Source organism: Mycteria americana, chromosome Z, assembly GCF_035582795.1.
Source record: "Mycteria americana isolate JAX WOST 10 ecotype Jacksonville Zoo and Gardens chromosome Z, USCA_MyAme_1.0, whole genome shotgun sequence".
Taxonomy (NCBI): domain Eukaryota; kingdom Metazoa; phylum Chordata; class Aves; order Ciconiiformes; family Ciconiidae; genus Mycteria; species Mycteria americana.
The window spans coordinates 55,336,167-55,363,900 of NC_134396.1; the positions used below are offsets into that span (position 1 = coordinate 55,336,167).

The 27,734-nt window shown below is 38.2% G+C and overlaps 1 protein-coding gene across 4 annotated transcripts in view; it reads right to left on the reverse strand.

Annotated features, from left to right (window-relative positions):
- Nucleotides 1-10,490: 10,490 nt before the first annotated feature.
- PJA2 (praja ring finger ubiquitin ligase 2) overlaps nucleotides 10,491-27,734 on the reverse strand; it is a 32,503-nt gene continuing 15,259 nt past the window's right edge. For 2 of the 4 annotated variants that reach the window (XM_075527502.1, XM_075527501.1), the window contains exons 3-9: nucleotides 25,063-26,122; nucleotides 22,863-23,045; nucleotides 21,237-21,422; nucleotides 18,912-19,023; nucleotides 13,018-13,132; nucleotides 12,376-12,491; nucleotides 10,491-11,179 (exon numbers count right to left, since the gene is read on the reverse strand). In XM_075527502.1, coding sequence (XP_075383617.1) covers nucleotides 11,048-11,179; nucleotides 12,376-12,491; nucleotides 13,018-13,132; nucleotides 18,912-19,023; nucleotides 21,237-21,422; nucleotides 22,863-23,045; nucleotides 25,063-26,122 — 1,904 coding nt within the window. In that variant the 3' untranslated portion in view covers nucleotides 10,491-11,047. Of the gene's footprint in view, nucleotides 11,180-12,375; nucleotides 12,547-13,017; nucleotides 13,133-18,911; nucleotides 19,024-21,236; nucleotides 21,423-22,862; nucleotides 23,046-25,062; nucleotides 26,123-27,734 lie in introns of those variants that run through there. The other 2 variants (XM_075527503.1, XM_075527504.1) reach the window with 2 other exon arrangements.

Here is a 27,734-nt window from a genome sequence, read left to right on the forward strand (position 1 = left end):
TGCTTTGGGTTGGTCCATTTAGTTATCTTTCATTCTGTCAGAAAAAATGTCTGACAGTCTCACAAACCAACATAGCTTTAATGTAAATAATGAGCACTAAACCCCCTTCTCTATCTTTACAGCAAAAATTTCTCCTTTCTCACATGGCTTGTGATTCAGGCATGTAAAACAATAAAGAAGATAAAGGCATATATACATACAGAACTGGTTCTGTACAGGCCACAATGCATTTCACTGCAATAGCTTAAGAGGAACCTATATGTGGTATTGCTAACAAGAACATCTTCCTTGACTAGCAAATTGAAAGTTACCACCTTAAAATAGGATTCAGCTACTACCAAACTGGCTGGAATATGCAAACAGCATTTTCAAATCTGTGTCAGTGTTTCTGCAGCTGACATCTTCTTAACGCAGCATTAAAGCAGCATTAGAAAAGCATTTTGTGTATTTCTGTTTTTAGTAAGAGGAGGGAATTCCACTCATACACAGGGAAGCTCTTCTACCCATTGACAGAGATGATCTTCCACATTAGTAGGTCATGGTATGCAATATACAATAAAGAAATACTTTGACTCATAGGTTTTATTTCAGCAGGTTTTCCTACCGGAAAGCTATCAAGGTCCTACCTATTATTAATCAGTACTGCCACTGTTACAACACTAAAATTGTAGCCCTCGCTTCTTTTCAATTAGAAAATCTGGCGTAAAATACCTAACCTGACTTGGAAAATATAATCCTCCCCACCATACTATTTTTAATTGACTTCCTTGAGGTCTTCTCAAAGGCTCCTGTCTGGCAAGCTGAAGACAATTCTGCTTCACAACTGAAAAAAGGGCTTGTTTTTACTGTGGTTTAAAGGTTGTTGAAGAAACATTGGGCTATAATCCTGTTTACACTATCTTTCCTTTGTGTTACCTAGTTCTCCTTTACTTCTTCTTGGAAGCCTTTTCCTATGCCTCACGAGGGCAAAGCAACTCTGGTATAAATGAAAATCATGCCCTTTACATTTTGGCCCCAAGACATCATTAAACCTTCATACTTATTCATTAATAACCATAATTAGTTTTTTTGTCTATCATTATTTATGATATATGGCTCAGAGCAAGGTAATTGTCTATCTACAGAGATACTTAACACTGAAAAAAATCAGTTATGTGGAATTGTAGGACACCAAAGATCTGTAAATATAGGTTTTGCTTATTAGCCTATAAAGAATAAAGGCTTATTCTCCACATACTGATATTCCTTCTCTTGCCTAAATAATTATGCATCTTAGTTGTCTGTGTGCACCACACTGACTAAAGGACTGCACATGACCAACATATTTTCCTATCTGTTTTCCATTGTGAATATCCTAAAGCACTCAGCAACACAAAATACAGGGGAAAGAGCATGGATTTCAAAAACATGCCGATAAAATAAAACTCAAATTACCGAGCTGCACTTGTTTTTCTTTTCCCATCTTTGACATTTTTCAGAACAGGATACCTATAGCAACAAGCGCTAAATTCACAGTATCAATTCAGATGTGCTCACAAAGTTACTCTGTCACCACGGAAAGACTGCCCTATTAAAAGGACAATGTGGAACAGGATTCCTACAGCTGCATACATTTGTTTTATGAAAGAACGAGTGTAACCCTGACATTGCTACTTTCAAATGTGTTACTTAATGGCAATAGTCTTAAATTCACAAAAACACAATGGGCTTTTCAGGATTGATGTCATTGCAAGTTCAAAGCAAAAGATAATGCATCTGGAAATATACTTTGGGAGTGTATATTGAAATTACATCCATACCAAAGATATCATTTTCTCAGCAAAATATCTTCCTCTCTCTCCACCTAAAATTATCTGACAGATTTTGCTTTCAAACCCAGGGAAGAGAACTTTTTTAAAAATTATTTTTTACACTGTATGTGGGGCATGTAATGAGCTCATGTTGAAGCCTTGCCCTCCCTTGGTTCTGACAAGTACTAAATTTTGTTTTGGTTAGTTTGGACAGGATTTCAATAGCAAGGTAGCAACAGTCAGGGGCACTTCAGGACTCCTGAACACTGGTTTAATCTTTGATATCAGGTTCATACATCCAAAGGCTACACAGAGACGACAGTCAGCCCATTTGCCTCCTGTATAACACAGGACAAGGAGCCTTATCCACTAGTATTTGCCAGCTGTTCTACAATTCAGTAACTGACACCCCCCCCTCCATAATCAATCAAGTCTCAGTTTAAAGAAGGCTCTCTTTGTATACCCCCCCGTGTTCCTCATTACATCTGCCTCAACAAGAAAGGAAGAGGAAAAAAAAAATTCTCAAGGTAAAAGAGCAGCCGGGCAATCAAAGAGGAAATTTATTTTTGTTTGTTTTAGTTGTCATCTTGGCTTTCTGAGCAAGAGCAACTCTACCAACAATAGCAGTATACTTCATTCAGCGGCAATAGCTGTGTCTTGTTGGGAGGTTATAGTATTGATCTTTAATAACTAAAAACCTACAAATTATAATTCCATTTGTAAGATGCCACACTGTTTCCAGTGATTAATAAGAATTAAATGTAATATTTGAATTATCTTTTTACTTAAATGGTGACATACACATTTCCATGAAATCTAATGATTTTTGTACTAAGCAAGCAAGCCATTACTGTTATATGTCATTGAAAGTCTGGAATGAAGTCTTTGCCAGAATTGGTTTCATGATTACCCAGCTGCTACAGGTAGCTCAAACTTAGGCAAAAAGAGGCAGCTCACCCACTCTGCTTATGTTGAGGCCAGGCAGAGTGCAGTTAGAGCAACCTCTCTAGTGTCTCCCTACAGAAAAGCATGGCTGGAGAAGGTACGAAGGTGCTCCACCCCTCTGAAAGCCTTCACTCCTGCCTCCAGCAACACAGGACAAACTCTGGAGCTTTTCCCTGGCCAGCATCCAGGTGACTCACCTCCACCAGCATCCCAGGTCTGTAACTACAGCCCACAGCCTTTGCCTCTCTTCCTATTTCCAGCAGCTGACTGGCCAAAAGAAGGAAAGCAGGGTCACTGCCAAGGGAAATGAACAGAAAAAGCTGTACTCATGCGATGCTGTTGTACTGGGGAAGGAAAGCGCACCTGCTGGACCTGGAGCAAGACTGGAAGCTGGTGGAATAGGTTTGCAGAAGGGGGTAGGAGGAGACATGTAAGAGACACCCCCTCCCCGCATCCAGCTGGCAGCACCCTCAAATTCCTTGCTCTGCTTCTCATCTCACATCTGCCCATTCCTCAGAGTACTATCTTCTTCCTCCCTTGACCCATTTTGCCACCACAACAAAAATGCTCGTGAACTTATGATGATTCGAGGAATCCATGTATTGGACAAATGCGGTCAGCCCCAGCAAGCCCCATTTTGTATTCATATTCTGTTCAAGTAACAACAAATTGAATTTGTGAGCATACATCAAAGTATTTACGCAGAAACACAAGCAGTATCATTAAAGTATTAACACAGTTTTCAGGATTCAAATTTAAAGCAGTAATTCCCAACCAAGAGAGGTCTGTCAAAAAAAAAAAAAAAACCAAACCAGAAAAAAGCAGTTAAAAGAATCCCTCAGTAGGCCTTGCTAGTGCCACCAAAAAAAAAAAAAAAGGAAATTAAGAAAATTCTGTGCTTTGCAAAACAAACAGAGCACAAATATCAAATAGTATCATCAACAAGTTATAACCAGTTCCCTGCTCCCATAAGACAGTATTTCATTATCATTATTTCAGTTTAAAACTGGTAAACCATTCCTGTAGAAAAAATACCTGAAAAACTACTATAACATACTGTATCTTTATGTTCAGAAGAATTCTGTTGCTGCAACAGCCAATTTTTGCACAATACAACTTTGCAATTCTTTATGCAAACTGAAGAATATGGGAGTTTACTGATCTACCTTTAAAAATGCACAAAAAAGGTAGTATCTTGGAAATAATTAGAGATTTAAAAATTCATCCTAAGGGCTGTCCCTACAAGCTTTGTCATCTACTTCTCAACTAAATTCAAGTGAACAGATTAAAAGCAACACGAAAAAAATATTTTCAGTGTGCTCAGAGCAGAAATGGACTATTCATTCAAAATGGAAAAAGATTGTTAGCTTTTTGCACACTGCAGCTACTCGGTTGAGGGGGGGTTTGTCTGGGGTGTGTGGGGTTTTGTGCTTTGTTTTGGGTTTTGGGGTTTTTCCTTCTTTTTTTTTTTTTTTTGATGGTTGAGTCTCATCAGATATTGAGCACATCGTTTCCCAGAGTCTAAAAAGTCAATCTGATGATCAGTGAATTCAAGCCTGGAAAGCTAAGTCAGCACACTGGTACACTAGAATTGTATTTTGAGTGGAAATGACATCACACACAAAGCCAGTGACAGATTTGCTTTGCTTTACATGTAGAGTATGAAAATTCAAGGGAAGTGCTAGGGCCAAAGCAGCACCACATGCTGAGGCTCTGAGGCTGTCACACAAGCACCAGAACTAATAGTGCACTAAGTGCCAAGCAGTAAGTGGAATCAGTGGTGCAGAGTTCTGAAATAGTCATAACTGGTGAACTCAGGCAGATGAAAAACTGCCTGCAGCAAGAGTTTCAACTCAACAGTTCCACTCCAAACCAAGACCAAAGTCAAGTGATGAAGGATGTGAAGAAATAAGCTGAGGAATTAACTTAAGCTACTTCAGACCCAACAGGCTCTTCCGTGTCTTCGCAGAGCCAACAGAGAAATGCATTAAATGTTTAAAGCAAACACGGAGGGCACAGCTGTTCCTGACTGTTGTTGGCTTAACAAGCCTCAAAAGGCTCCCAGATTTGTGATCTTGCCTTGACCTCATGCAAAAGATTAAAGATGCAGGAGAGAATCCAGCTAGTACCAATCTCTTTCCAGAAGATGAGACATAACTATGACCTGATTGCTATCACAGAAACTTGGTAGGTTGAATCACATGATTGGAGTGCTGTGATCGATGGCTATAAACTATTCAGAAGGGACAGGCAATGAAGGAGAGGTGGGGGAGTTGCCCTCTGTGCCAAAAATGGGATTGATTGCACAGAGCAATCTTTGAAGAACAGCAATGTGCATGTTGAGAACTCATGGGTGAAAATTAGAGACCAAGCTGACAAAGGAAACTTTGTGGTTGGTGTCTACTGTAGTGGTCACCCAATCAAGGGAAGAGGTTGATGAAGAGTTCTTTCTTCAACTGCAGAAAGCATCACACTCACAGGCCCTGATCCTGATAGGGACTTCAACCACCTGCACATCTGCTGCAAAAGCAGCACAAAAACTATTGGAGTGCATTGAGGACAACTTCCTAGTCCAGGTGATGGAGAGCGTGACCAGAGGAGAGGCACTGCTGGACCTGTTGTTTGCTAGTGTGGAAGAACTTATTGGAGAGGTCAAGACTGGAGGTAGCCTGGGCTGCAGCGATCATGCCCTGGTGGAATTCTCAACCTTGAGGGGCACAGGACAGGTAAAAACTAGAGTCAGAACCCTAAACCTCAAAAGGGCAAACTTTTGGCTGTTTTAGGTGCTAGTGTGTAGGATCCCTTGGGAAACTGCCCTCAGAGGCAAAGGAACGAATGAGAGCTGGGAGATATTTAAAGACATTTTTCTTAGGGCGCAAGAGCTCTCAGTCCAGATGTGCAAGAAGTCAGGCAGGGGAGGCAGGAGGCCAGCTTGGCTAAGTCAAGACCTCTTAGCCAAACTAAAACACAAAACCAAAATGCATAGGCAGTGGAGGCAGCGATACACATCCTGGGGAGATTATAGGGATATAGCCTGAGAGTGCAGGGAGGGGGATCAGGAAAGCCAAGGCACAGCTGGCTTTCCTGATAAATAACAAGAAGTTATTTTTCTTTCCTGAAAAATAACAAGAAGGTTTCTTCAGGTACACAGGACAAAAAGGAAGATGAAAGAAACTGTCCCTCCCCGATGAGTGAAAGAGGAGACCTGGCTACAACTGACATGGAGGAGGCTGAGGTTCTCAACAACTTTTTTGCCTCTCTCTTCACCGGCAAGTGCTCTAGCCACACTGCCCAATTCACACAATCCAAATGAGAATGAAGTACCGCCCACTGTAGAAGATCAGGTTCGAGACCATCTAAGGAACATGAATATGCACAAGTCCGTGCGACCTGATGAGATGAATCCGCAGGTCCTGAGGGAACTGGTGGATGAAGTTGCTAAGCCACTATCCATCATATTTGAGAAGTCATGGCAGTCTGGTGAAGTTCCCACTGACTGGAAAAGGGGAAACATAACCCCCATTTTTAAAAAGGGAAAAAAGGAAGACCCTGGGAACTACGAGCTGGTCAGTCTCACCTCTGTGCCTGGCAAGATCATAGAACAGATCCTCCTGGAAACTATGCTAAGGCACAAGGAAAATAAGGAGGTGATTGGTGACAGCCAACATGGCTTCACTGAGGGCAAATTGTGCCTGACAAATTTGGTAGCCCTCTATAACGGGGTTATAGCGTTGGTGGATAAGGGAAGAGCAACTGATGTCATCTACCTGGACTTGTGCAAAGCACTTGACACTGTCCCACACAACATCCCTGTCTCTAAATTGGAGAGACATGGATTTGATGGATGGACCACTTGGTGGATAAGGAATTGGCTGGATGGTTGCACTCAAAGAGTTGCTGTCAACAGCTTGATGTCCAGGTGGAGACCAGTGACGAGTGTTATCCCTCAGGGGTCCGTACTGGGACGAGTGTTATTTAACACCTTTGTCAGGGACATGGACAGTGGGATTGAGTGCACCCTCAGCAAGTTTGTGGATGACACCAAGCTGAGTGGTGTCATTGATACTCTAGAGGGAAAGGATGCTATCCAGAGGGACCTTGACAGGCTTGAGGAGTGGGCCTGTGCAAACCTCATGAAGTTCAGCAATGCCAAGTGTAAGGTCCTACACCTGGGTTGGGGCAATCCCAAACATGGATACAGGCAGGGCAATTAATAGATTGAAAGCAGCCCAGTGGAGAAGGACTTGGGGTATTGGTGGATGAAAAACTGAATATGAGCTAGCAATGTGCGCTCGCATGCCAGAAAGCCAACCACATCCTGGGCTGCCTCAAAAGAAGTGTGGCCAGCAGGTCACAGGATGTGATTCTCCCCGTCTATGTCACTCTCATGAGACCCCACCTGGAGTACTGTGTTCAGCTCTGGGGTCCCCAACATAAGACAGATATAGACTTGCTCAAGCAGGTCCAGAGGAGGGCCACGAAGATCATCAGGGGACTGGAGTTCCTCCCGTACAAGGACAGGCTGAGACAGTTGGGGTTGTTCAGCCTGCAGAGAGAAGGCTCCAGGGAGACCTTATAGGAGCCTCCCAGTACTTAAAGGGTGCCTATGGGAAAGATAGGGAGGGACTCTTTTATCAGGGAGTGTAGTGATAGAACAAGGGGTAACAGTTTCAAACTGGAAGATGGTAGATTTACTTTAGACATTACAAATAAATTCTTTACTGTGAGGTTGGTAAGACACTGGAACAGCTTGCCCAGAGAAGTTGTGGATGCCCCCTCCCTGGAAGTGTTCAAGGCCAGGTTGGATGGGGCTTTGAGCAACCTGGTCTAGTGGAAGGTGTCTGTGCCCATGGCAGAGGGGTTTGGAGTGAGATGATCGTTAAGGTCCCTTCCAGCCCAAACCATTCTATGATTCTAACTCTTTTCAGAGGAAATATGAACAGCTTATATGGTCTGTAAGGAGTTGTTTTTGTAGACATAAATAATTGCATTTTGCAACTTTTCTGTATCAATAAAAAAAGCAAATAAAAAGGTTGCTTTTCCTCAGGTGTTCAATCAAGCACAGAATAAAGAAACACGGCAGGAAACAGGAGCTTTCTTCATTGCATAACAAGGAAGGTGTCTGCAGAGCTGTGACTTATCAGGCAGCTCTCCCAAGTAACCTTAAGCAAAATCCTAAGACACAGACAGGTACAAGAACTAAGGGAACTTCCCCTTTGACTTGAAACAGATACAGGCATCCTTTTGACTTGTAACAGATAGAGCTGCCCAGATAATAGCCAACACACATAATTTATCCTTCCAAAACCTGCCAGAATTTGAAAGGAAGAAACAAAACATTAAAAAAGCTCTGTTGTTGGGTTTTTTAAAGCCAAAAACTAAAAAAACCACTTTAACTTTGGAATGAAAATGTTTTATGGTAATATTAAAATGAATTCAGTTTACCTCACATAGATGCTTCCAGTGTATTAGTACAGTGTATAGATAACATAAACCTCTACCAGAAACAAGCTTATTTTTCACATTTGCTTTCTCATTCTTGTGGCATACTTGGTTTTACCTAACACTGGGAAAAAAAAAGATTTTCTTCCTTGCAGGTAAAAGTTCTTTTACTTGAAAATTCTCTTTGAGCAAAAAGAAAATTAATTTTAATTATCCTAGGAAAACATTATACTTTGCAGGGCCTTTTCAAGAAGTAGGCCCATTTTAACCAAACAATTTTATATTTGAAGCAGGAATGACAGGATCTGCACAGAATCTGTTATGACTGACTTCATTTACCAAAAAAATTAAATAATCACAACAAACATTTAGACATCATCCAAAGGTGGGATTTTTCTACTTTATTTTGTGTTAAACACTTCTACTGGTAATCGTTTGAGTATGACCTAGCATATGCTTTTTCAGACACCTCATTAGAAAGACCATTCATCTGCTGTCTCCTCAGATGAGGAGCCAGGAAAGACCTGCGAACAAGACCTCTACATTCAAGTTAAAGAAAAAAAGACAACATGAACACTCTTCTTTGACAGCTGTTTAGAAATATGAAGTCAGAGCTGAGGCCAGCAACAGATAATGAAGGAAGGAAGAAGCTTCTAGCTTAGCTCTTGACACTGCTGGTTAAGTCTGGAATCAAAAGCTTCTAGCAAGAGGATTTCCAAAGCTTGCCACAGAATTTAAAGTAATTCTCTTTATAAAACATTGTCCTTAGGAGATTAAATGAAGGCCAACATATTGTGCTGATCCAGAGAGAAACAAAGTACAGGCTGGTTAAAATACCTGTAACATTTACTGCAGGGGGAACTACTGAAGAACAAAAGGCCCTAACAAAGAACAAGTTTGATACTACTATGTCCCCTGCAAGCAACACAAATGTCTTCATTTCTACTTTCTCTTAAATCTATATATATCCCATACACAAGCTTTAAAGGTTGCATTACTATTTTGTCATCTGGGGTAGTCAGTAACCATGGATCAACCACTCTCCACAGCACTACTTTGTAACAGAGATGCAGAAGATTATAGCACTTCTTGGATTAGTATGAATTCTGCTGGTGAGTATGCCTAGAAGTATATCTTCCTTGTCATGTTTCCCCAAATCCTACTGATGCCTACTTCAGCAAATATAAAGTTTTAATATAGGAAAATAAGCCAGCAAGGAACTACACATCTGCCACTTTTCACCAGTATCCTATTGTTTTGGCTTCCTTCTACTTTAAGTTTTGGAATTACATAATTGAAAACCTCAGGAGCAGAATCATGGCAACTGCCATCAATTCTTTGGTCTGCTTCAGTCCACAAGTTACACTGCAGAGTACATCACAACTCAGTATGTTCCTCAAACACTTATATTAGTATCTTCCACTGCTAATAAAAATATATTAATATTTGTAAAGAAATGAGATACTGTGATGGCAGCCATAATCATAACTGAGTAGAGAACTACGCTAAGATTATTAGTTTTTAAGTCAATCACTTTTCCAAGAGCTTAATTCAGCTTAATTTCAAAGTTACTGGAAAAATCTGTAACTGTTTTAAAAGGGTTTGATTAGACTTCTTGTATATTATTCCCATGCACCAACATTTTAGGAATTGTATGTCTATCCAATGGCCACATAAATGTTTCGGTGCACCCATTAGTGCACATATATATATCTCCAAATATTAACTTTCTGTCCTGTAATGATTAACTCCATGCCCATTAATGTTTTTGCATATACTGGAGTGTTATTTCTAGAAATACATTTTAGAGATCAGCCTTTTCTCCTTTAAAATATTAAGTGTAGCATAACCCATTATAACCAGTGCAAATACCAGAAACATTACTAATTTTTAAATTCCTGAAATAACAACAATTATCCTAGTAGCCAAGTATTCAAATGTATTTTTCAATTAAGTGTGTGAAGTTTCTACTACCCTTTTCAGACTTAAAACTCTAAGAGCCAAAAATATTTTAACTATATCTGCATTAGAAAGCAACCCCAGCCCTGATATATATAACAATAAATATATCTTAAAAAGAGAGAATGTGCATGCATGCAGGAGAGTGTGCAGGAGACATAATTAGTAGAATGGAATTTAAACACAAATTGAAGAAACCAGCTGCCCAGCTCTTATAGATGACACTTCTTAGAAACTTAGAACTTCAAATGCTGAAGTTCCATAGTTCATACACTTATTCAGGACACAGGCTTAAAAACGGTGCTAGCATTTATAAAAAAAAAAGACAGCAGCAATTTAATAGCACTTCTGAGACTAGGAAGAAGGTTTATTATGGAATAAACTGGTACGAAATACTGTTCCATTATGCAATTTCTTTCCAGTGAAATCAAATTCTGCCACTGCTGGCATGACTGAACATCTTTGCATTTAATGTACATATCAGAGATCAATTACAAAGTCACTCAGTGGCACTAACTTTGACAAAAACAAATAGTTCAGTTATAGTAAAACAGATAAGCATTACTTCAATAAGCTGCAACTGCACTGCAGCTGCAAGAACTTGAACAAAGTGCCACATTAATTATCTTTTTGGAAAAATTTATCATAATATAAGCTTTAGACATTACAGTTACCAGCGACATTCTGCTAAGAAAGAAAAGCTGCACATTCTTCCAACTTACCATTTGAAAACTTAAGCTATTATTGTAAACCTAAAGAGTTTAGAAAGTCTTGCACCCTCTTTCTAAACTAAAATATATAATATAGATAGTATTTTACATACAATATTTTATACATAATTGTTTTCACATGGTAATTAAACAGGCAAAATTTAGACTTTTATTTTGGTGGCAAAGACTTAATTTCAGACCCTAGTTCGAAGGTTCTGTAGCACTGTGAACAGAAGATGCAGAATCGTGATCAGATAGAAAGGAAACAGTGGCAGCAGCTGCTTCGGGAAGCACAGGTGCAAGCACATGACGACAAACTGGGCATGTTCCTGACTACAAAAAAAAAACAAAACAGGTCATTTGCACAGTTTGCATTCAATTCTATTGAAAAGCTAAAGGTTATTATTATTTATGAAGGATTTAATGTCTTCACAACAGCACTGTCTCAAAGTCAAATTTGACTGGATGGCTACCTGCAGCTAAGAGAGAGCTAACAAGCTCAGAAGAAAGCTTTGTTTTGCTTTTACACCAGTTACACAGCAGATACATCAGGCTCTCTGCAAGGTCTTCTTCAAAGAATTGATTTTACAGGCGGGAATTTTTTTTGAAGCAAGGATTAAATATAAACTAGGTACAGCCCTAATCTAACAGGAAGTATTTTGTCCCAGTATTCAGCAAGAGCAGTTTACTATGACAGCAGAAAAAGGCAAGACATATAATACAGGCAATATCAATGTGGTAATCAACACTATCAAGGTATAAAAACTTATACACCCACCAACAACCCATGCTAGAGGTGTTCTGATCTCCCTAGTCTGAATTAATTAATATTCCTCTTGTACTTCTTGAGGAGATTATGTGTTACACTGTAGGCTTACTGAGAACTAGCAAATCCAGGCTTATACTGTCCACAAAGCAGAGTGCAAGTGGAAGGAAAAAAACCCCACTTCATTAATTACAGTTCTTTCAGTCTAGCCTCAATGTGATATAAACCTTTTTAAGACATTTGGAAGGAAACTGATTACAGATTATAAAAATGAAATACAATATAGATTTACCAAAAGGTAAATTTTTAAAATTAATCTATCAGCATTCCAGTATTTCTCCTTCCAACCTTCGCTGTCACCATAAATGGGCCTGACATTCTGGGGAGACAGATCAGATCTTTTGCTCTTCCCAGAGAAAACCAAGCCATCTTCTTTACTTCAGGGTATGAGTACAGTAAAGAAACCTTTTCTCATATCAAAACAAGTTAACTCATCCATCTGTTTCATTCTTACTAAAAGCAGACCATGTTTTTCTTCACAAAAACACCTCCTCTATTCAAGAAATTGCCCTTCAGGTGAGTACAGATATAAATTACTTTCCTCACTTGCACTAGAATTCAGTTCTACAATGGATAAAATTAATAGCCAGTTATTTCTTGAAAATGTGGGATGAAATACCAAAAAGTTACAAACTGTTCTTCCCAGAAGAATGCAAATACTCAAAACAACCCACAAAACCCCCAGCAAGCCTGTAGTACTTACTTTCTGTAACCAAAGAGTTACACAAGTTTTGTGAAACAAATGATGACAGGGTAGCTCTGTTATGATTTCATCTTTCAGATATTCACTGCAACAGATAGTACAACACTGCTCTTGACCTACACCCATGATGAAGAAAAAAGCATTATTATCTTGTTTTACATCCAAGATGAGCTGAAATTAGAATGCATATATTATGAACAAACAGTATCACTAATGATTACAAAATACAGTCACACTTACTCCAATAAAGGTTAGTTTGCCAGACTGACCAAAGTTATATTCAGTCTGATTCAAGATCCAAAAGCTCTTAGAACAGCATTGCCAGCTGCACCATAAGTATGTTTAAATAGTTATGCATTAGTTTAATAATTGCATTATTAATATACAATTATTGCATACTAATGCATATTCTAATGCAACTAATTATAATATGCAACATATAATATGCATTATAATACACAACATATTATAATGCAATATAATTGCATTATAATATGCATTAAATAATTGTTTAATAATTAGTTTAATAATTATTAGTTTAATAATATGCAATAGTTTAATAATTGCAACTATGGTATTACAGAAAGCTAAATTTGTTCTTATAAGCTTTGTGGAAATTAATTCTTAATTATTTTTCCATACCATCATGGTCATCTGTGATGATAATATGTGGCAGACAATCTATGGCTTCTTTAGTAGCTGGTGGATGAGCCTGTTCAACATCAAATCCAAGAGACTCCAAATGCACCAGAGCAGTCTGAAAAGGGTGAGCGGAGACCAAGTTCTCTTACTCACAAATGTAACATTCCATATAAAAACAAGCAAGCAAGAAAAGGAATCCAATTCTAATACTATTACTTTCTTAAATGGAAGTTATGTCTGTCAGATTAACCATTACATCATTTTTATTTTTGTAATGAATGAGATGAAACTAAAGGTCAAAACAGTAACAGCTTGTTTAAGCCTTCTTAAAGTATCTGGACAGAGTCACAACTTATTCCCTAATGAACATTTGTTCATTTTAAAAAGTTTCAGAAAAGGCAGCAAGTCAAAAAATGTAATAAAGCTTGCTAATACAAAACTGTCATTACATTTCACTTTCTGAAAATAAAAGCCTCATTAATGCATTTCCTGGTTTCAACTACTGAATTACTCGGGTACAAAACAAAAATATTAAGTACCTTGGCTACACTACCAGTGTAAGCTTTCAGAAAAAAAACCAAACACCAAACAAAACAGGATCCACATAGATGTTTCTCATCTGTACGACTTTACACAGACATAGTGCTCTGAAGTAGTTTTGTTTGAAACTTCAGTTTTTCACCATACAAAAATCTGTAAGACTCCGATGCTACTGCAGGCAGATTTGATGTTTACATCATACATTCAACCCCATAAGACAAGTGGGAATGAAAGGATCTCCACTAGAAAAAAAATGCAACACAGAACTCGGATTGGTTATAATTGCTAAGAAATGTACTAGATATACCTGTTTGAACAGCAGAACAAACTGAAACTGAAGAGCCATGAACACAGAAGCACCAAGTTCATATCCTGAATTAACTACTCACACCCCTCAAGTGTAACTACTTAGTGCTCTAATCAGCATGAAAATTATTTATTCTAATGGCCACAAAACTCCCTTGGTGAGCAGTTTAGGATAACCTGACATTTTTGTAATGTTGGGGGTACAATTAAGTAAAAAACCAAAAATATACTAAAGAAACATTGGATTATACACAAACACCTTCAGTAGTCTTTCCTCTTAAACTTTAGGCAAAGTTACTAGAGCTACAGCCTGAAAATATGCCTGCACTTTTATTGCAGTGGCAAGGTAGCTCAGGCAACCATCCCACCGTAGATCTAAACTAGCAGGTTTACACCTACAGTCAAATGTTTGTGGCAGCAGAGATCACCATGAGCTAAGAGACAAATATTTACAGCTCCTGCTGCCACAGGTATTCTCATCTAGAAATCTCCTAATTTAAAGGAAATCCTGGGATAGTTATCCCTAGTGTAGTATGCAAGTCCACCTGCAGAACAGGTACACTCTTCCAATGTAACAGCTTAAAAACATTCAATTCTGCCGCAGCAGACAATACTGCCTTGCTAACATTAAGGTGATTTTAGTGTTTGTAATGGTATTTTGCTACAGCTGCAGTGGTCTAAGAATAATTTGTAGGTAAAAATACGATGCTTAATTAGGTAATTATTATGGCTGGAAAAATTAGATAAGATCCCAGGCAGACAGAAGGATGCAGTATTACCTGTGTATCAAACCTCTGTGACTATATCCAGTATTAATACTTGCAAACAGAAAATAATTTACAAAAGCATTCTGTTGTTTGCTTTTGAAAGCTACACAAAAGAAACATCAGATAGAAAGCCTCACAATGACCCTGATGCTTAAAACTACATCTTCAAAACCAAAGCAGGGCAAAGAAGTGTCTGTTTTACAACTTTTATAAGACACCTTTATTTCCTTCCTCTTATTACTTGTGCAACTGCTTACTGCTCCATGTACCATAAACAAATGCTGGACGCTATGCAGGAGTGCTATAGCCTACAGGGGTTTGAGCTCCTCACATCTATGAATCGGCACGGGAAACATTCATAAATGAAGTCACTGACAGTGCAGAGACACCCAACTTGTTCTATACTGCTAACGAAGTAAACCAAACACTCCAGCTAAGTAATTTATTTAAAACAAATGGAAGTTAAAAAAAAAAATCACACATAGAGATTATTACATTTTACAACCCCAGAGTCTTATAGGACATAGCTTTTTAAAATAATATTTAATAGATTCACTACTACTCCCCTCCAAATGTCATAATTAACTGGGACAGATCTCCCCCTGCTCCGATTAAGACACACTTGAATTTTGGATGCATTACCATGTCACATCCCTTTCAAGTGTTTCATAGCTACAGTAAATTAGTTTGCTGGATAGAGAAATTCTCAGAATTTTTTCTGAGCTATAATAGACTCTCATAATAAATTATGTTGTTATAGGTGAAAAAGATCTGGTTAATGAATCTACTATTTTAGATAAGACAATTTTGGGAAACTTGAGGTGGATTAAGTAAAACAGTAACAGGTTGAATAAAGTCACAGTCATTAGACAGATTATTAATGATGTTATAATTAAACTCAACCCAATCTGTTCATCAAATCAGAATAATACTTAAAGCTAGGCAAAGATCAGGCTTCTCCATTACAAAACCTCTGGTGCAAAAATGCTTATTACCAGGAAGCAGGTGGGTTACTTTTTAAACTTGAAGCAAAAGCAGAGGTATGTTGCACCCATAAGGTAGAATCACACTAAGCAAGATTTAAGTAATAGCTGTTTGCCCTAAAGCCAAATCTAAATAATACTAAGATAGCATAACTGGCAACAAGGAGCCTGTTAGAAAGCTGAGTATAAATATATAGATAATATCTAAATGCAAAGTGGCAAACCAGCCTGGGGTATTAGTTGTTCAAACAGAGAAAGAAAACACACATGCAAGCACTAAGATCTAGAACATGAGAACAGAAGTTGTAGAACAAGCAGGAAAGTTATCTGGTGAAACTGAAATCTGATCATCCTGCAGAAAAATGCCTAGTAAAACCAGAACAAGTCCCGATCCCCAAAATAAGATGAACTACGTCAAGAACAGATGAAATCACTCCCTTTACTCTTGGGGAGAAGGATGAGGAGCATAAAATACCAATTGTGAGGAAGACAGAGAGCTACCTTCAATTCTCACTTCCCTCAAAGAGCTCTCAAGCCTGACCACCTTGACCTTCAATACTAAGATACCCCTCACAGTGATCTCTCCCTACCCGATACAGCTGCAAACTACAGAACAAAAGTTACAAACATTTTCTATACACCCTATATATGGAAAATCAGAAGTTGCATTTTCTAGCAGAAAGCAAAGACATTTTCAGCAATCTCTTACCCAAACTTGAAGAGTTACTTCAGTTTGGTCATTGCATCACAGAAGAAACTGGGTTTTTTAGAAAAGAATAGGTTTTTTCACCTGAAAATGCTGTACGCTGCACATTTTGGGTATCTGAGCAAGCACTGTGACCACAGTACCAAAGATAAGGAAAAGGCTTTGTAACACTGAGATATTTACTATTTCAATGAAAGATTTTACATTTTTAAAAATTTGTGGAACACTTGTCTACATCTTCATCTACAATTGCCTGACAACCAGGAAAGTCATGTTTAAAGGCTGTTCTGAACGTCCTCCCAGGAACACAAGTTTCTAGACTATGTTAATCCAGTCAGGGACAGGGTCACATATTTTATTAAGAGATTACATGGGACTAGCCATTTGCAAGTCCTATATTCTAGAAAGCAGAAACATTATATCCTGATCCTGTCTACATCTTGCTGTGGTCATTAAGAGATAGGATCTCGGCAAACAATTAAAATTAATTCTGGATAGATAGACATTACAGAGCCTTTTTTGCTCACTTTTTCTCAGCTTCCAGAAATACTTGCAATATTGACTAACAGAAATGTTGAACAGTTTTGGGTAATCCTTGTTCTTATTTTCTGAACAATTTTAGTAACAATCTTCGCGCTGGAAAGAGAGGTGCTCTATATATTCTGCTTGAGTTTTGGAGGAAATATTCTGAATTCTTACTCAAAACCTGTGTTGCTCATTTAGTCACAGTCAATACAGCTGTTCCTTTTATTACTCATTTACCATTTTCTGCTGACTAATCCCAATTATGCCAGACTTCTATGCCCACTGTAAAGTTTCAGACACCTAAGTACTAATTTCAAGCACAAATACTCTTTAAGAGAATTGGCTTTCCCTCTTGTCCAACGTCTACAGTGACCTGTACCACAGGTACCAGAGAATAACTACCTTTGTAGGCATCTGCCTGCTTGCCAAATGTGTTCAATGACACTCCTTTCCTGGTGACACTAACATAATTACAGCATCTTCTCAGCCAGCCACTCACATAGCCCCCTAGGATTGCTTTTACAGGTCAAGCTCAACAGAAGTGCACACGTTTCTTCTGACAGAGTAACTGGGGAAATGTTACACAGTAAAGAGAAAGAAAAACTCAGAGCCATAATAACCTCAGCCTCCTCTTCCAAGTGTTAACATATAGATTAAAAAAAAGAAAAGATGGGATTAGTTTTCCCTCTCTACACGGATCCTCTTGCTTTGGTGCAAAGGAGGTCAACTGCTTCTGTAGTTCTGTCCTTTTTGATGTAGTGAGAACTGGCAGCTATGAAAGAGACACAGAATTTTCTCTATACAACTTCAAAATACTGCTTTTATAATATGGATATCAACAGACCTCCTACACATTAATAAGCAGTTCTGAATGTCTCCAGATGAGTAATGCTAACAAGATCCTACACAGCTGGAGAAGACCCTATGGTACTTGATCATGAATAATGCTGACCTCCCATATACCTTGGGGGATGCACAATACCTGGAAACTGAGTGACTGCCAACTTCAAGGAACAACCCTTCCACCCCCTTGGAAAATCCCCATGAAGTTTATTCACAAAATCATCGATTTTGCATATATCCATGGAAAAAAATTATCTGCGATTGTTCCACTGACTGTTGGCTTTAGAAAGCATTTTAAAACATCCTTGGTATTTTGTCTGCAAGCACACTATGACATACAGTCTGCCCTGTTCACCTCTTTTAACTAAGAGCTAGTAGTCAAACTGCCCTTTGATGCCCCTAAACTTATGTCACACACAAAACGTTAAATTTAATTGTTGTAACACCATATTATATGTCTACACATCATTTAACTCTTATTTTGACAAATACCCTGCAGGGGAGATTTCTGGCAGTGCAAGAATTGTTGCATTGCATCAAAGTGAATTTCAGCTAGCTCCGTATTCACTCTGACAGTGACCAATGTCATGTAACACAGAAAAGAAAGATCATAACCATGCTTGTTCTTGATAACAAATGCTCTGGTTTATCCAAAGTTAGACAGATTAAATTAGATTAGAACAAGGTAAAGATAAAAGGCTTTTTTTGCTTCTGGGTGGTTTGTTTTGTTTGTTTTTTTTTTTTATTTAAAACACATGGACTCAAGACAGTCAAACAGAAGTCTTCTACTGAGGAATAAAAATATGAGACATCCAATTGTACTCTTGCAAAAAAAAAAAAAAAAAAAACAACACACAACTGTGACAAGCCATAGGCACACATCCAGGTATGAACTTTCCTTTGTTATGAAGGGAATTTGGCAACATTCTTTAGAATAATTTAAATAGCATATGTTTATACTGGTAGAAATCAGTATCTTTTTTCTTTAAGAGAAATATGTATTCTAAAAGGCGTAGCACTGATCAATGACGTCTTGCACTACATCATTTAAAAGAACTTCCAACATTTGTTTTCAAGCTTGCAGACCTGAAAGTTCAAGCTAAAACAGGAAGGTAATTTTTTCCCTAGTTCTCCTGATTTTCAGATTATGCTGGAAAAGGATTCAAAAATAAAAACTTATGTCACATCATCACTGATATAATACCACCAAGAATATTTTAATACCTCCATAGCTGCTTGTAAGCGTCCCTCTAGTGCAATAAATGTGAGAAACTGAGGATCCACATAAGGGATGGTTTGAGCAAGTCCTAGGCCATCACCAAACTCATCAAGCAGTCTGAAAAACATGAGTTAGGAAACACGTTCTTCATTTCAAAGTAAATAGTAATAACATGAGGGCTAAGTACATCAAATTACTGTGCATCACCAGTTAACAATTGTGGTGTACACTCTCATGAGACAGTTGTGTTGGGTTGACCTTGGCTGGCTGCCAGATACCCACCCAGCTGCTCTCTCACTCGCTCACCTTAACTGGACAGGGGCATAAATAAGACTAAAAGCTCATGGGTCACGGTAAAGACAGGGACATCACTCACCAATCACCATCACAGGCAAAACAGTCTCAACTTAAGGGGGAACCTTAATTTAACTGAAAGGTTGAACGAGATCATCTTTTGAGGTCCCTTCCAATCTAGGCTGTTCTATGATTCTACAAATTTATTGCCAATAAAAATGAATTTGGATGGTGAGAAACAAAGACAAAAACTAAACCACCTTCCCCTTAGCCCTTCCTCTCCTCTCAGGCTCAACTTCACTCCTTCATTCCTGACTCCTCTATGTCCCCGTACCCCAAGCAGTATAGAGGGACAAGGAATGGGGGTCGTGGTCAGTTCACTGCTGTTCCTCTCCTCCAGTGTGGGGTCCCTCCCACAGGCTGCAGTCCTTCAGGATAAGCCTGCTCCTGCATGGGTCTTTCCCACAAGCTGCAGTCCTCCACTAACTGCTCCAGCATGGGCCCTCCACAGGCACAGTTCCTTCAGCACTTACATACCTGCTCCACTGTGGGCTTCTCCAGGGGCTGCAGGGGAATCTCTCCTCCAGCACCTGGAGCACCTCCTCCCCCTTCTTCTCTGACCTTGGTGTCTGCAGGGTTGTTTCTCTCATATCATCCTCACTCCTCTCTTTTGCACTCTGCTGTGCAGTATTTTTTACCCTTTCTTAAATACATTTTCCCAGAGGCACTACCCTGCAGTGGGTCCATTGGAGCCAGCTATGTGCCACGCAAGGCAGGCCCAGTCTCTCCTCACAGAGGCCACCCTGCAGCCCCCACCTCCCGCCCGCACCCTGCTCCCAGTACAGAGGTACACTCAAGACAATATAGACTTCAGAAGAACATGATGGGAGCTTTTGCTGTTGACTACTCCAGAGTAAAAGGGCATACAGCTCACCTACTGAATTTGATATGTATGCTATTAAGCTCATTTTACACTAGCATTCAGATTTTGATTACATCATGTGTCACAGTTCATAACTTGGCAGCTGCTTCAAGTTCCGTTTTCAACATTCAGAGATCAAATCTTAAAACGGGCACAAGCAAAATCATGTACAGATCTGTGTATACTCAGACAAAACTTAACAGACTACAAGAGAAGCATCTTCCTTCCTATTTTGAGTAATTAGGAAGCTTACCAAGGCTAACTTCCAACACTTATAAAACAGGTTTTGTCCATATCCTACAATTCCTTTGCTAGCTTGCTGACTGGCACTGTAAGAACATGTGCCTTCTAGCTTGGACCCTCATGCATTAGTCCCTGTTGTGCTTTTTCAGAACATACCTTCACAACGAGAAAATACCAGTGTTTTTGGTATGTCTATGCTGTAGTTGATAATATTTTTAGTAAGCAGAAGAGAGCAAGCATTACATCTCTCACTGGAAAGCATTCTGTCTAGTTCGCTCTTACTTTAAAACAAACACGCTATACTCTTCTAGGATTAGACTGTGCAAGTGGCTCCAATCACATTCTTCCTGGTATTTGCAGAATTTTTGTAACAAATATATTGCAATACTCTTCAGTAATCTAATGATAGAAAATTGAGTGAAGCATTCAAAATTATGACAATATTAGGTAAGCACATAGCATTTCGAAGAGAAATAAAATAGGCTTGTAACATCCAACTTACACCAGTTGCAAAAGAGGAAAAGACCAATTATAAAATTGCACTGACTTGAATGCTGATTACATTCATATTGCTTTACTTTTGTTATACTTCCACTATACTTACCATCTTGAAAATTAATTGAAAGAGTACACCCATCCCTTGAATATTTACTGCACCAGAATTTTCTCAGATCACAGCCTGATTTAGCAAATCTACATACTTTTTCTCTCATTAGAAGAAACATAGCACTTGAAGTACCTTAAGCCTTAAAACTCAGATTATCAGCCTTTGAAGCAAGTGCATACTGATAGCCATGAGTATTTTTGACATCTTACATGAAAATCAGAACAGTAACTACAAAACCTCTGAAATGAATGCAGAAAACTATACCTCCACTCCACATCCAGGTCTTCACTCACACTGGAGTCATCCTCAAGGTTATTATTTCCATCCAACAGGAAGAATCCAGGATGCAGAAAATCACTAACTGGATCATTTTCCTCATCACTGCTACTTTCTACTTCCTGCTGGTACTGTAACCAAGGAATCTCTCCTTCCTCCAATAATGTCTGTTCCCTTCAAATAAATAAATGAAAAGCCAAAACTAAAAATCTAGGAGAATTTACAAACACATGCAAGCAACAAAAGCTAGACATATTACAAGGGCTGCAGCTGCATGTTTCCTAGACTGCAGAGTCCCAGATTAGGAATTTAGTATTTGCTGTAAAAAACAAGAAACCCCAGTGGTATCAGCTCCAGACTCAGAATCTAGTAACACCCATGATTCTGTGGCAAAATTATTTGCCTAATGCTCAAGGCCAGCAGTACACTAAGTAGCTTGCTTTGTATTTTCCCTAGTACAGGCAGTATCCCTGGCAGGGCTAGTAAATCTGGTACTAAAGATTTTCTTATTCGTCTACAAGGTCCTAAAGCCGCTAAAAAGAAAGGCTCTCTTGACACCCTGGAACAGCCTTCATGGGGAAACTTGGCCCGAATGCAAAGAGATATTATTTGCAAGAGAAGCTATTTGCATAAGGAGAAAGACTTGTCTCATTCCTGGATTTTCTAGGGGAGCACAAATCACCTGGATGTTTAGAGCTACAGGGCTGCAAGTCCCACTTGCCTTATCAAAGGGCAAATAAACAGGAATCGGGTTAGAAATGGGTACATTTGCAGGCTGTTCACATCAAAGAAAGCTAAAGAGCACACAGCTCCATTGTTGTTCTGAAACAGATGAGTTCTCATAATGTTTTCATAAAGCCACGCTAATTCTGCAAACCTCAAGAGACAGCGATACTAAAAAAGCAGTAACAGATTTGGACTGCTTGGTAATAGGTACTGTCTACCTAAGAGTGGAAGAAGCTGAAAGAACACTTAGGCATGGCTTGTTGCTTTACAGAGACCCAAACTAAGAATTTAAGGTCCATACGAGATGCTTAGAAAAAAAGACAAAACAACTTTCCTTGGCTACTTATAGCTACAAATTTTGCCTTGCAACAAGGCAGATACATTTTATAAAGTAAAGTACTGAATGACTGGAAAAATAACTAAGTTCTCAGCAAGCAAGCAGTTCAAGTCTACCTTAATCACTGATAGGGCTGCAGAAATAAAGAGCAGCAGTAGAATATGAAAAGCAATACAGCAAAGAGATAAACAACTGCTTTGCAAGGAGTACTAAGCAGTATCAGAAGACATGTATGTAACATGTATGTCTTGACAATTAACTTGCCTAATCTGGCTTTCTGAAGTAAGTATATCCAGCTTACTATTCTTATTGACACTACAGAAATGAGAGGGCATTGACATGTATCTTTCATAAAATAGAACTGTTTGCAAGACATGCCATTTTTCCCGATTTGAAATACAACTACTCATTATTTTGATGTAGGAAAATTATTATATCTCGTATAGTAACTACTTTTAGAATTGACGTTATTCTGTGTAGTATCATGTTGATACCGTGTTACTGCTGATGTTGGAACTTACAGGAAGTTAGCTAATAAAATAAAGACATACCCTCCCAGGAAACAGAAGCGTCTGTTCTCTTCTACACCACTGCTGCTGCTCTGCACTTCAGGCTCACAGTCCTCCCTGCCCGGAACAGTCTCCCAGCTCTCATCACTTGAGGACTGGTCTTTTTCTGTCGCAGTAAAATAGGTAGGCAAAGCTGTAGACCATTCTCCATCACTGCATTCTGAGCTGTAATTTAAACAAGGCAACAAGGTGGAAATTTAAACACTGCTTTAGGGGAAGGAAAACAAACACAAACATTCTGTGATTTCCTACTTCTCTGTGAACATTGCTCTCAATATAGACTATTTTTTCTAGGAGAAATTAATTTTGTACTATTTATAGACATACTGTAAGGCAAGTATACATAAAGAGATGATTAAAAAAAAAAAAAAATCGATTCCTAAGAAAGAATTTGCACTTTTTTGTGGGAAAAAGAATTGCCCATCCCACTTTGCAAAAAGGTTTTGTTCTTCCCCCTCCACATTTGCAGAGTACGTAACTCAGGAATATAAGCCCAGAACCACTATACACATCTTTCTCCTAGCACACAAAGGGAAACCAGCAGCAGTGACACCAAAGACACCAATGCTTGCTTAACAAACAATAAGTAATGTCAGCCTTACCTCTCAGCCAAACTAAACTTAAAGTTCTCATAACCTCTAAGCCATCTACAATGGTCCTTTTTTTTTTTTAACAAAGATACAATGGATGACTCACTGCAAATTATATAATTCGCTAGCTCGAACAGATGAACGGCAGGGAGTTTTTCCAAAAAGAATTTGCTCAGCCACCACATAGAGGGCAGTAAACAACAAGTCATGGGCAAGGTAAACAAAATAATGATATTAGCAGAATCTCCAGAAGGATGAACTTAACTGCTATCTTTGGTAATGCCACTTAGAAGGTTTACTCAATGCTAACAGTGACAGTTGACACCTACCAAAATGCAAAGTATAGTCAACTAGCTATGTCACTTCAAAAAGTTACAGAAAACTAATAAATGTGAACAGCAAACGCGCTTAATAGAGCACATCTTACACAGCAATCCACAACACCTTCAGCTCAGAGTTTTCAATCTGCTAAACCCAGTATGTCTATCAATGTATCAATGTTATCTCCCCACCTACAAACTCCCTTAAAAGAAACCCTCCTTCTGTATAATATTAGAAGCATATCCCAATAAAACTTGCTATTTAATGAATTACAAGTACTTTTGAAAAACTGCACATTATACACTGCAAGTTTTACAAGAATAAAGATGATCATATTACGTGGAAGCATTTTAATTTGAAGTAGGAATATATTTTTCTATCATGATTTTGAGGACTAGGAAAAGTGATGAAAATGAGAATATTCATTAACTTTGGGCTATTTTAAAGGACTAATTTAAAGGACTAAGTTACTAGTTAAAGGACTAATAACATAGATATCATATCTGTTAAGAAATTCTGATATGCAGTCTAATGCATCTTTATTACACCAACTAAAGCTGAATACTAACATTTTAGAACCTTTTAGTTTGTTTGTTTTTGTTTTAAAAAGGTTAATTAAGCATACTGTAAAACTAGCCCAAATATTCAAGTCTCTTATTTCAGTTTTCTCTATTTTACAGTTCAGGAATGATTTCCAACACAGTTTATAATAATATTCCTGTGTTGTTAGTCAAATTTGTTCTCTTTAAAGTTTATACACAAACACTAATTCAAACCAGAAAAGAGGATATGCCTAAAGTCATTAACACTGAACAAAGAAGTAACATTGGATGTGTTTATTTCAAAACTTGGGACTTAACTGTGCCCAATTCTGCAGAGAAGCAGAACATCACTTAATGGTTAGAGTTATAAACTTGTCACTTGCCAAAAGCACAACACATTAACAGCATCTGCACATGGATTTTCTGAGAATAGACTCTCCCCTGGCTGAACTGGCCTGTACTTGCCACATGATCCAAAACTAAATAAGGTGCTTTGACCCTAAACATAAGGAAAGGCTTTTTACATTACTAAAAGAACGTACATTACCATTTGTTTAGCTGGACTTGAGGAAGGGTGAACGAGAACTGAAAGGAAAAGTTGGCATCTTGTTATCTGATCGTATTCTGAAATTGCTTGAGTTTGTCCCATTTGCTAACAAATTATTCAGATTTGCACATTATTTACACAAAAGATTCAATACTAATACAGATATAAAAATGAAATTTTACCTGTCTTCATCTTTGTGGGACAATGAGAAGATGCAGTCTTCAAACTCATCCCAAAAAGTGCTATCATCTAGCATTTTTTCTTGTTCTTGAGCTGCTGCATTTTTTCCTAGGTCTATTTCTGTGTTCTTTTGATGACCTTCATACTCTCTTGAGTCAAAGAACATACTAGAACTCATCTCCTGTTTGCCATTTCTCAAGGCACACTCAGCACGGCCTTGCTGGACTTCAGCAATTTCATTTCTCCTCCAGGAACTGCTTTCCTCTTCATCATCATTAGGGAGAAGCTTCTCTCTCTCCAAGTCATTTGTAGTATTTTGTCGTCTTATTTTAGGTCTCACTACTAGCTCAGGTGAATTTCCTTGGGCAGTCTTGCCATCATTGACATTTAATTCATTAGCGATTGCTATAGGGGTTCCGATTCCAACATCCATTATATTTTTTATCTGCTGTGTTTCACAATTGGCACCACTTGGGTTACTTTTCAGTATAGCTTGATCTTCAGGAGAAGATTTAAATGTCCTATTGTTTGGACACGTCAAGTCTGAATCTATGCTAAAATAGCTCATTAAAGGCATTGGTCCTGCTTCTTCGCAATATTCTCTAGAAACACTGTGGCTGAGCACGGACAATTGAGACGGTAAGTCAGTAAAAGACTCTACGCCTTTTTCTAACTCAGAAAACATGCTATCCAGTGTTTCCTGAAATACACCTGCTTCTTCTCTTGCCAAAGAAAATTTGTCTTGAGCATCACTTTCCTCTCCATCACTGCTATCTGGCTCATAAGAGTCAATGTTTACAAAAGCAATTCCATTCTGACCATTCAAATCATTACACCCTCCAGACGCATATTCTGCAAGGTCCTCAGAATTTTCATAAGGATTCATAAAGTCCTCTGAGATTCTGTTGCCTTCCAGACCATAAGAGAATAGAGAAAATGGTAATGCATTCGCTTCAAAAGTTTGGCTCAACACACTTTGGCAAATGGATTCTCCAGTTCCAATATTTTCTAACAAAGGCTCATCCGATAACCCAGAAGAAACTTGAACCAATGGACTGGAACCTTCAGAGAAAGTTGTAAGAAAGAATGCATTGGAATAATCAAAAACAATAGAAATATTCTAATCTACAACAACTGCTCATGAAAAAAAAGGATAGTTCACTAGGACTGTAGTGCAATTTAATAAAGAGAAACATTTACCAGAGATGCAGTCATTCTTCACTAATATATTTAAGTTCTCATTTATATAAATTCAGCATATAGAAATACACTTTAAATGACACAATTTCAGCTCAGCCTGTGACAGCAAAAAACCAAGTATTAACCAAGTAGGAACATGTTCATAAGCAGCGTTTTTACAGTGTTTTCATAAAAGGGCATTTTAAGATGAGAACAGGAAACCTGAAAAAACACTAGAAGATTAAAAAACTGCAACATTTCTTTCCATGAGTTAAAAATTGGACTATCCATTCATTAACTGGCTAAATTGTGCCTCCTGCCATACTCAGATAAAGCCATTTATTGCTACTATAAATTACATACCAATAGCACTATATTTTGTACATGCAGCTGTGAGTGCAACTCTTCATAAGAAGAAAATAATAGCAGGGATGAATGTGGAATTACAGTTAGTAGTTACCATCATCACAAATTCAGTCTGGTTATATTACACGTGAACACCTCTTGCATAAAGGGACAATAAATATCAAACCCAGCAGCAAGAAAGAATGTAAAAACATGTATGCTGCTCCTACTACAAAATTAATGCTTAGTTCAAGTCATTTGTAAACTCCTAACCAAGGCAATAGTCCAAACTATTTTTGAACGTACGATGGCTTGCATAACTTGATGAGAGTACTTAAAGTTTTTAAGTAAATATTAAGAGATTCTGAAACTTAACTACAAGACAAAAAAGATACATACAAGGTTAATTGAAGGGATTTCCTAGCATGTTATTTTAAAAACAGGCAGAGGCAGGAAACCATGTAAAATTAGTGTTCTGGCATTAAAAAAATTAAAAAAGAAAAAGAATCTCATCTAAATAGCTAATCCATGCCTAAGTTGGTGAATTCATGGCACTGAACTCTTATGAAAGCTGTGCCTCAGCACTAGCAGTCTGGCTTGCAGGAAGCAATACTGTAACATTACATTTTATCTAATTAAAGTCTTGAAGCTCCTTCACAAAATTGCTAACAGCTGAGGTTGGCAGGCAGGCCCCTCTGGATATCATCCAGTCCACCCCTCTTGCTCAAGCAGAGTCACCTATAGTGGGTTACCAAGGACCAAGTCCAGTCAGATTTTAATATTTCCAAGGGTATCTCCTCCTACCCATCTTCCACAGTTGCTTAGATGTATATAAGATGTCAAGCCAATTAGCAAGGAAATATGCAGGATATTTTAGGTTGTACCTACCCATCAAAACATAAGTATTGACTGGGGAAAGATGTAACCTAGTTGAGGTAAAGGAAATAAATCAATCCAAAACATCTCAGAGAAATTTGAAAAGCCATAATACAAAAAAAAAGACCAAATATAAAAGGAAAAGCATTTTGTTATTAGACTTAATATAGAAAATGAGTCACTCAGAATTTATATACGAAGCAATTGTATTAAGAACAAGGAGATAATACAGTCTAAACTGCATATATCTTATGACCCCTAAAATAAGAGCATG